The following is a 9,522-nucleotide window of genomic DNA, read 5'->3' as shown; positions in this document are numbered from 1 at the left end:
TGCGCGACAGAGCTCAGCGTCGGCGCCCTGGAGAGAGAGGGTGATGACGCTGTGACGTCATCGTGCTGCGACGCCAATTAACTGAGTGAACCTAGAACCACTGAGCCGCAGTGGAAGTGGCTGGGACCCTGAGAACCGGAATTGTGGCGAGCCAGGTGTGTAAGATCGCGGCTCTTCCTTGATTTAGAGAACCGTGTGTTAGCGGGCGCAGATGAGTCCTCCTCCCTAGTCTCGGCGGCGTTAGGCTTGCTGTCTCCTCAGGCTTTGTGGACCTTGCTAATCTGGTAAAACGGGCGGTATCAGGCAGGATCCCAAGTCTAGTTCTCAGCTTTAAGGCCAGGAACCTATTTCTGTCCTAGCGTTTTGTTTTATCCACTTGGCTGTTCTTTGAAGTTTGTTCCAGTGTCGAGATGGGCCCTCCAACTCGCATCCCCAGTGGTAGGACATTCAGGCTTTAACGGAATTATGATGTCTCTGTGACTACCTAAATTATAAATTAGTATTGTTTGTGTGGCGGTTACAGGGATTGCTTGGAATCCAAAGGGAGGTGTCAAGGAGATGGTCTATAGTTATATTGCTCTTGCAATAGGACTTTATAGAATTTACTGTAAATAGAATTTACAATAATGTAGAGTATCCCTAAAAGTCAACGAGAAAATTTAACATGTTCTTGATTCTCCAAGAAGTTTTCTTTTTAATGCTTTTCATAGATTTCCTAGGTTTAACAAACGATAAAAAAGATGGAGGGAATAAGTGATTATTTTGCCATTGAAAACTTACTTTACATCTTTTTATTTTTTGAGACAGGATATTGATAGATTATTTCTCTGCCGTCGGTGAAATAAGCCAATTTAAGCCAGATTAGATTATATAAAACGCAGGTTTATTGGGAAGCTGCTCTTAGGTGGGCTAGTTCACTGGCTCCAAGGCCAAGGCCAGGGAAGTCTCCACGGGGAAAGAGAGGTAGGAGACAGAGAGAGAGAGAGAGAGAAAGAGAGAGAGAGAGAGAGAGAGAGAGAGAGAGAGAGAGAGAGAGAGAGAGAGAGAGAGAGAGAACGAGAACATGCAGAGAGAGAAGAGAAGAGGGAGAGAGATCAAAACACGTCTAGATTATATAGGGAGGAGCCTCTGGGGGAAGGGCAGCCCAGCCCTTGGGCTGGAAAGTTCAGGGTTGGGGGCAGGGTATGCTAGACTGAGGTTTGCTGGAAGAACCTGGAGGCCAGGTCTGCCTTTGTATGTAAAATATGCACCTCAATCTCTTGTCCCAGGCCTGAAACCAAACAGGTGTCTGTATGTCGTCTTGGAGCTCACCGTGTATGTAGGTCAGGCTGCCCTAGAACTCAGATTCTTGTGCTTCCGCTGCTGCCTTTGTTTCCCTGAGTGCTAGGTATGTGCCACAACGCTGAGCACTGAAATGTTTTTACATTTTTACAGAAAGAGTGTCATGACAAAGTAGAATGTATATATATTGCTTATCCCTCCATAGAATAATTCGAAAATGACCACGCCGAACAAGACACCTCCTGGTGCTGACCCTAAGCAGTTGGAGAGGACAGCAACAGTGAGGGAAATTGGGTCTCAGGCTGTCTGGTCACTCTCTTCCTGCAAACCAGGTAAGCACAACAAACCCCTGGCTATGATAATCACTACTTACAATCCATTTTCTTTTCTTTTCTTTTTTCGGAGACATGTGTAGTCCTCGCTATCCTGGAACTTGGTCTGTAGACTAGCTTGGCCTTAAATTCAGAGCCTCTGCCTCCCGAGTGCTAGGATTAAAGGATGGCCTAATTAGAGTTTTATGCACTAGACTACCTTTAATGCTCTTTTTGTGTAGATACTTCAATTTTAATGAACTGAGTTTTCATTTATTGCATATTTTTTATCCAACTACATTACTGATATCAGTAAGATTTTTAGTATTTATTAGATTTAACTTTTTCATAAGATCCTCTCCTTTTCCCTATCCCATCTCTGGTATTATGCAGTTGTTATTTAATTCACATTTCATGCTTGCTGTCTTTCCTGGAAGCATCTAAGAGTTTTTTCTTAATTCTTGGAGTCCATGTCTTTTGCTAGGATGTGTCATGGTAGGTTATGTGTGTATCTTTTTCCCAATTTACCTAACCTATAATTTGATAGGCATTTTTCTTTTTTGTAACAATTTAAAAAAGATTAGCACAAAATTATTTTCAAAAGAACCAACTAAAATATTTTTTTTTTTTTTTTTGTTCTTTTTTTTGGAGCTGGGGACCGAACCCAGGGCCTTGCGCTTCCTAGGCAAGCGCCCTACCACTGAGCTAAATCCCCCACCCCTCCAACTAAAATATTAAGCTGGCAAATTTTGAGATTTCAAACATGAGAAGCCCTTGAGTACAATGTAGGGGAACCTGAAAAGTAAGGCTGTGACAGTTCAGACTGTGTGACGTGCTGCACTTGTAGAGTCTGCTTGATAGATAACAACAGTGTCACAGTCGCAACAAAGGCAGGGGCCAAGTACCAGTGTAGCTTTATTAGGTCACCCAGCCCTTACAGCAACTTTAGCAAAGGCTACGTGGCTCTCCCCACCCCCACCCCCACCCCACTGCCCAGTTACTCTTTTTAAATTTCTTTTATTATTTAAACAATTTTTAAATTTAAATATTTTTTGATCATATTCTTCCCTTCCCCCAAGTCTTAACCTGTCTTTTCCCCCATCCAGTTTCTTTCTCAAAACAAAAAAACTACAGCAAAACCTTCTCAGAAACAAAAACACAAACACGTACGCATACGCTCTTGCAAACTGTAACCAAATGAACATGAGGCGTATCCTGGAGTGGTTGATATACCCAGGGTTACTCTATTGGAGAGAACTGAGTCCTTCTAGCAGGTGTGACAGTTCAGTGGTTAACTTTACCCTAGGTTTCATTCACACATTCATTCTTTTTTTAAAGTCCATAACAAAATATACTAAGATAAAGCAAAAACTGTTACATTGAAGTTGGGCAAGACAAAGCAACAGAAGGAAAAGAGCTCATGAGAAGGCACAAGAATCAGAAACCCACTTGCTCACATACTTAGGAGCCTCCTGAAAATACTAAACTGGAAGCCATCGTACAAACACAGAGGACCCTTGCAGACCTGTGCAGGCATCGTGCGTGCTGCATCAATCTCTCTAAGTTCATGTGAGCTGTGCTCCTGTGGTTTAGAGGGCCTTGCTATGATGTCCTCCATCCCCTTTGGCTCTAAACTCTTTTTGCCTCTTCTTTCGTGGAGTTGTCTGGGCTCTGAGGGAAGAGATTTAGTGGAGGCATCCTATTTAGGGCTGAGTGTTCCAAGGTCTCACCCTCTGCACAGTGTCTGGCTTTGGGTCTCTGTGTTTGTCCCCATCGCTGCAGGAAGAAGCATCTGTGATGATGGCTGAGCAAGGCACTGACCTGTGAGAGTGGAAGAATGTCGCTAAGAGTCATTTTATCGCTAAACTTCTTTTTCTTTTTGTAGACCAGTATTAATTGGTTTTACCTCAGTCCCTAGGCTATCTAGTCTCCAGTTGTTGGACATCTAAGCAGTGTCAGGTATGGTTTCTGCCTTAGCCTAATTGGTCACTGGTTGGTTACTCCTACAAGCTCGGTGCTAGCATATTTTGCAGCAGTGCACCATGGTAGATAAAGGGTTTGTGTCTGGCTTGGTGTTATGTTTCTCTTTTGCAGAATTCTTTGCTATAACCAAAGATGCTGAAATGTAGGAGTGAAGGCTCTTTGTAGGCACTGCTTGACAATCCCCATCTTCAGTGAATTGTGTAGGTGCTGTCGGGCCTGGCTGCCAGTTCACAGAGAGCAACCTTGATAGGCATTTTCAATCTGAAGACTCAGGTTGAGAGAAATTTCTTTATTATGAAGAATTCTAAATTGTAATATAATCATTTTATTTTGTCTTAGCTTATTTATGTAGAGTTTTTAAAAAAATCTTTTTAAAATTTACCTTTTTAAAAATTATTTTGTGTGCATTGGTGTTTTGCCTGCATGTATGTTTACTCTGATACATGAGAGTATCAGAGCTTGGAGTTACAGACAGCTGTAAGTTGTCATGTGGGTGCTGGGATTTGAACCCTGGTCCTCTGGAAGAGGTGCCCTTAACCACTGAGCCATCTCTCCAACCCTATAGTTAGACTCTTATAGCTGGTTTTCCAACCAAGTCTGTTTTGTTTCTCCTCAAGATTGTCTTTTTTTTAACAAATACTTTATTAGAGTATAATTTCCATACACTAGAACTTCTTTTACATGGATACTTATAGGAATTTTCATTTATAGTCATGGGAACATTATGAAGCATTCCCATAATGCCCCAAAAGTGTGCCATGCCATTTGTAATTACTCTGCTCGCTCTAAGCATCTGACAACTTCACATCTGTTCTGGGTGGCTTTGTCCTTGACTTTGATATTTGAAGAATTCCAAAACCTTTCTTTATTGGTGGGGTTGGTTATTTGAGTCAAGATTTCTCTGTAGCCCTGGAACTTCCTTTGTAGACCAGGCTGGCCTTGAACTCACAGAGACCCACCTACCTGCTTCCGCCTCCTAAGCGCTGGGACTAAAGACGTGTGCTGTCACACCCAGTTGCAGCAAATGTTCTTAAGTGCTCATCCACTTCTCTAGCCACAGGACTTTTTGACCCCTAGCACTCTACCGTGTAAAAATCTTGGCATGGCGGGGAGGGCCTAGGAGGCCTGCTGTTTGTCGGCCAGATTGTCTTGCTTAATTGATGAACTCCAGGGTTAGTGAGAGACCCTGTCCTATAAAATAATGAAGAGAGTGATGAGGGAGACACAGGACATTGACCTCTGGCTTCTACACACTTTGTGCAACTCTCCACACCCACATGCACATGCCTCCACAAACACATACATGCAGCACAAATACACAAAATGAGTGGAGAGTGATAGCGGAATGTTGACTTCTGGTTTCCACATGCACACATGTATGCATGTCCACACATGAACATGTAACCCTTGCACATACCACAAGCATGCACACATTCACAAAGAATTTTAAGTACAAGGAGAATGCATAATGGTTTTATTTAGTTGAAATGTAAATAGTCGTAGGATATAATTATAGATGAATTCTCTTATGAAGTCCATATTCTTTCTTCGTGTGTGTGTGTGTGTGTGTGTGTGTGTGTGTGTGTGTGTGTGTCTTGTTTGTGTTTCTCTGACAGGGTCTTATTATATAGCTCTGGCTAGCCTGGAACTCTATATAGATCAGACTGGCCTCAAACTCACAGAGATCTGCCTTTGCCTCCAAGCACTGACATTAAGGGTGTTTGCCACCACACCTGACCCCACATATTGCTTGTTAGGCTTAGAGGTCAAGGCATGTGGCTCGGTTATAGTAACGTCCTATCCAGTGTGAAAGCAATTATATTGCTAGGGATACTTCAGAAAACAACTTGGACACTTTAAATAAATCTTTCAGTTACTGGTATCTGCTCCATGGATCTAGACATGCTCCTTTAGTGGAGTGGAAACATCTAGAATGTTAATCCAGACCTTGTAAACACATTAAAACTGTAGCTTGTATCACATTCACTCACATTGTATTGAATCCAAATCAATCTGGACTAAACTCAAACATAAGTATGTACCATTCCTGGAGGGCCAAGAGAAAAATAAATATTTGCTAAACAATAACCATAACCAAAAGGAATATTATTTTTCTTTGCCATGGGATGACAGTTTTTACTTCTGGATGGTTTTGTTGCCTGTACTTGAGCCCCAACCTTTAATAGTATCTGCAGATATTTTTAAATATCTATGATAAGGAGGGAGAAGTGTTGCTGCTTTCTGGGAATCAAGTAAGTGATGTCAGGACAGCCACCTCACCACAAAGCATTGTTGAGTCTAAAAGATGAGTAGTGTCAAGAATAAGAAATGGGACCTTAGAGAAGTAGCTATGATATCTTAGCACGCCCCAGAATCACCCCAAAGATTGATTAAGCACAAGTTCTCGGTGAGGCTGAACCCTCAGAATTGCTGATGTATTAGTTCTTGAATGATGCTGCTGGTGTAAGGGCCACACTGGAGGAGACACTGCAGTTGGTGAGAGCTCAGCTGTGGAGTACTTGTTCTCCATACAGACAGCCTGAGCCCAGCTTCTACATTGTGCAGCTCTCAGTACCTCTAACTCCCACTCCAGGGGATCCAGTGCCCTCTTCTCCTCTCTGCAGGCACTACCATGCACATGCACACATGCACACAAGTACATTAAAAATAAAAGCTTAAAAAAAGAACCACTGAAGAGTACCGTGACATATAGACTTTTTTCTCCCCTGAATAATGTCTGACATGGGTACATAATGCCTGTCAAAACTGTTAAAACAGACCTGCCATAGTTTAAGGCCTTGTTTTGACCAAAACAACTCTGACATAGTAATGAAGTTGGGAGCGTTAGAAAAGGCATTGGCATGTGAGTCTCTGACATTCCGCTTGTGAGAAAAGATATGGAAATGAAGGCTGGTGACCATACTTAGTGTCCCAGAGGTAATGAGCCAGAGTCGTCAATGCCCACAAGACCATGCTTATTTATTTTCCCCATTAACCTTTCATAAGTCGTGTCTTAGAAACACATTTCATGGGGGTTGGGCATTTGGCTCAGTGGTAGAGCGCTTGCCTAGCAAGTACAAGGCCCTGGGTTCGGTCCCCAGCTTCGAAAAAAAAGATTAGAAAAAAAAAAAAAAAAAAAAAAAAAGAAGAAGAAACACATTTCAGATTAGTCTTGAGTTAAAAGATTTTTGCTTAATATTTATTTTGCTTAAGACTAAGTTCCATTTTATGAAATTCTTTGAACTAAGATACAAATAAAATTGTAAAATGGGGAAAACCCAGCCAAAGTAAAATAAGTAGAAATAGCCTGTAACTCAGTAGAACCTTTAGCTAAGATCTCTTCCGAATCATGAGACTTAGCTCTCCTTACTAGGGAACTTCAAAAGTAGCAAAAGGAACTGGAGAGATGGCTCAGCGGAAAGAGCACTGACTGCTCTTCCAGAGGTCCTGAGTTCAGTTCCCAGCTACTACATGGTGGCTCAACAACCATCTCTAATGGGATCTGATGCCCTCTTTTGGTGTGTCTGAAGACAGTGACAGTGTACTCACATACATAAAATAAATAAAAAAATCTTTAAAAAAAAGTAGCAAAAAGCAAGTATGATATACTAAGCCTGCTTGTATCTACCTATTGTAAAGGAGATCACAGGATGGATCATTCTTATGATCAGTTTACAAAAAGGATAGAACTTGGACTTGTGCAAATAGAGATACACACACACACACACACACACACACACACACACACACACACACACACACACACACCCCTAAAGATGCTTTTTAAAAACTAACCACCCAAAACATTTGTCATAGTATAAACTTTAGTGTGTGTAAGGGGATTGAACCCAGGACCTCACACTTTTAAAATAAACAGTCTTATCAGTAAACAACAAACTCAGACCATTAGGGGATCTTTAGAGCTGAAATCTGGATGAAAGAATATAAGAATTCTGGTTAAATTTCATATTCTGTCTTCTATATCAAAATTTCTAGACGAATATGTATGACAGTTTTATGTTTTAAATATGTAACTTCATGGAAATTTGTTGCCATTTTCACTGTTTCTAGGGTTTGGAGTGGATCAATTACGAGATGACAATCTAGAGACTTACTGGCAATCCGATGGCTCTCAGCCTCATTTAGTGAACATCCAATTCAGGTAATCAAGTTTTTACTTTTTTTTATATAGTGTAGGCTATAAGTGGACAAGGAAATGTATTTCATTTACATAAAAGTTCAGAAAACATGGAAATTAAAATGAAAATACTTAATTGCTTTTTTAGTCATCCAGATTGCAAGCAGCTTCATTCTGTTCTACCCTTTATGTCCCCGTCCCCCCACCGTGTGTGTGTGTGTGTGTGTGTGTGTGTGTGTGTGTGTGTGTGTGTGTGTGTGTAGGGAGCATGTGCACACAGTTGAATGTCCAGGTTGATGGCTGATGTCTTTCCCCAGTTGGTTAGTAGCTTTAATGTTTGAGGCAGGCAGGGTCTCTCGGTGAACCTGAAGGCCATCACTTTGGCTAAGCTGATTGGCCACTGAGCTTCAGGGGTGCGCCTTCTCTGCCCTTCCTCCTGCCTGGTCCCCAGGCGTTAGTGTTGCAGGCGTCTCTCTCTTTCCCTTGTGTTGTGGGGACGTGAGCTCAGGCCGTCACACTGGCGGTCCTTTGTCCTCCTTATACATTTCTGATGATGCTTTATGTAGACAGTTGTGAAATAATGGGATTTAACTTAGGAGATACAGTAGACAAATAGACTTTGACCTGGTGAAGCGCCTTAATCCACCATGCGTGGAAGTTCTTAGTTGTGGCATTTATGTGCTTCTCCTATTTCCATTTAACTTTTGTAAAAACAGTGCTCTGGATTTATTGGCAGTATGGAAACTAGTCAGCCTGGCTATCGTCCTCCTTTATGCCCTCTACCATTCTAAAACGGTAGACTTTTAGGGGCTCCTTCTGTTGTTGTAGGGTACCTATCAGCAAACTTCTTTTGAGTAGATAGTACCTGTTTGAATCTTGCGGTGCCTCTGGTCTCTACTTCAGCTGTTGCGGTATCAGAACAGGCAACTCTCAGTACGTCAGTGACGGACTTCAGTGCCCTCAGTTAAACTTCCTACAAAGAAGGCGCATGGCAGCACTTTGCTAGCGTAGTATGCCACCTGCTCTTCTAGGTTGTCTGGGATACCAGTTAACTTCTTTAAAGGTTAAGTAAGAGTCTAGCTACTGCCAGGCATGATAGTACATACCTTTAATCCCAGCACTTGGGAGGCAGAGGCAGGCAGTTTTCTGTGAGGTCGAGGACAGCCTGGTCTACAGAGTTCCAGGACAGCCAGGACTACTCATAGAGATCTTGTCTAAAAAAAAAAAAAAAAAAAAAAAGAAAGAAAGAAAGAAAGAAAAGGAGAAGAAGAAGAAATCAGGATTACTCAAATAATTACCACTGATAGTGAAACCAGATACCTGACAAGAAACAACTTAAGGAAGGCCTTTGTCTCATAGCTTAAGGGTATAGTTCATTATAATGTAGGAAGCATAATGGTAGAAAAGCGAGGCTGATGGTTCACCTTTCAGCAGATAAGGGAGCTGAACCAGGGCAGTAAGTGGGGTCAAGTTATAAATGTCCAGGCTAATCTCTCTTTCAACTCGAATACTAAGTAACTGACTCCTCTAACTTGGCCCCACCTTTCAATAATTCCATTCGCTGGGGACATGAACCTGTAAGGGAATTTCCCATTTGACTTAGGCTCATAGCCATCTTGTTATGCAAAATGTATTCAGTCCATCTTTAAAATTCTTAGTAGATCGCTTAGCCTTTTGGCTAAGATCAAGTGTAAAATTCTTAGTAGTCCTCCAGTTATCCCACTGAAAACCCCAAGTTCTCTTCTGAGACTTAAGGCATTCTCTTAACTATAAACCCCTGTAAGATTTAAAAAGAAAAAAAAATACACA

At 41.7% G+C, this 9,522-nt stretch overlaps 1 protein-coding gene across 1 annotated transcript in view; it reads left to right on the top strand.

The window, feature by feature from the left end:
• Anapc10 (anaphase promoting complex subunit 10) overlaps positions 1-9,522 on the top strand; it is a 55,003-nt gene continuing 45,481 nt past the window's right edge. Inside the window, exons 1-3 of the mRNA XM_032887352.1 lie at positions 1-155; positions 1,487-1,613; positions 7,647-7,737. Coding sequence (XP_032743243.1) covers positions 1,499-1,613; positions 7,647-7,737 — 206 coding nt within the window. The 5' untranslated portion in view covers positions 1-155; positions 1,487-1,498. The remainder of the gene's footprint in view (positions 156-1,486; positions 1,614-7,646; positions 7,738-9,522) is intronic.

This window comes from Rattus rattus, chromosome 17, assembly GCF_011064425.1.
Source record: "Rattus rattus isolate New Zealand chromosome 17, Rrattus_CSIRO_v1, whole genome shotgun sequence".
NCBI classification, from domain to species: domain Eukaryota; kingdom Metazoa; phylum Chordata; class Mammalia; order Rodentia; family Muridae; genus Rattus; species Rattus rattus.
The sequence above is the reverse complement of the archived record's forward strand: the minus strand, read 5'-3'. Positions and strand labels throughout refer to the sequence as shown.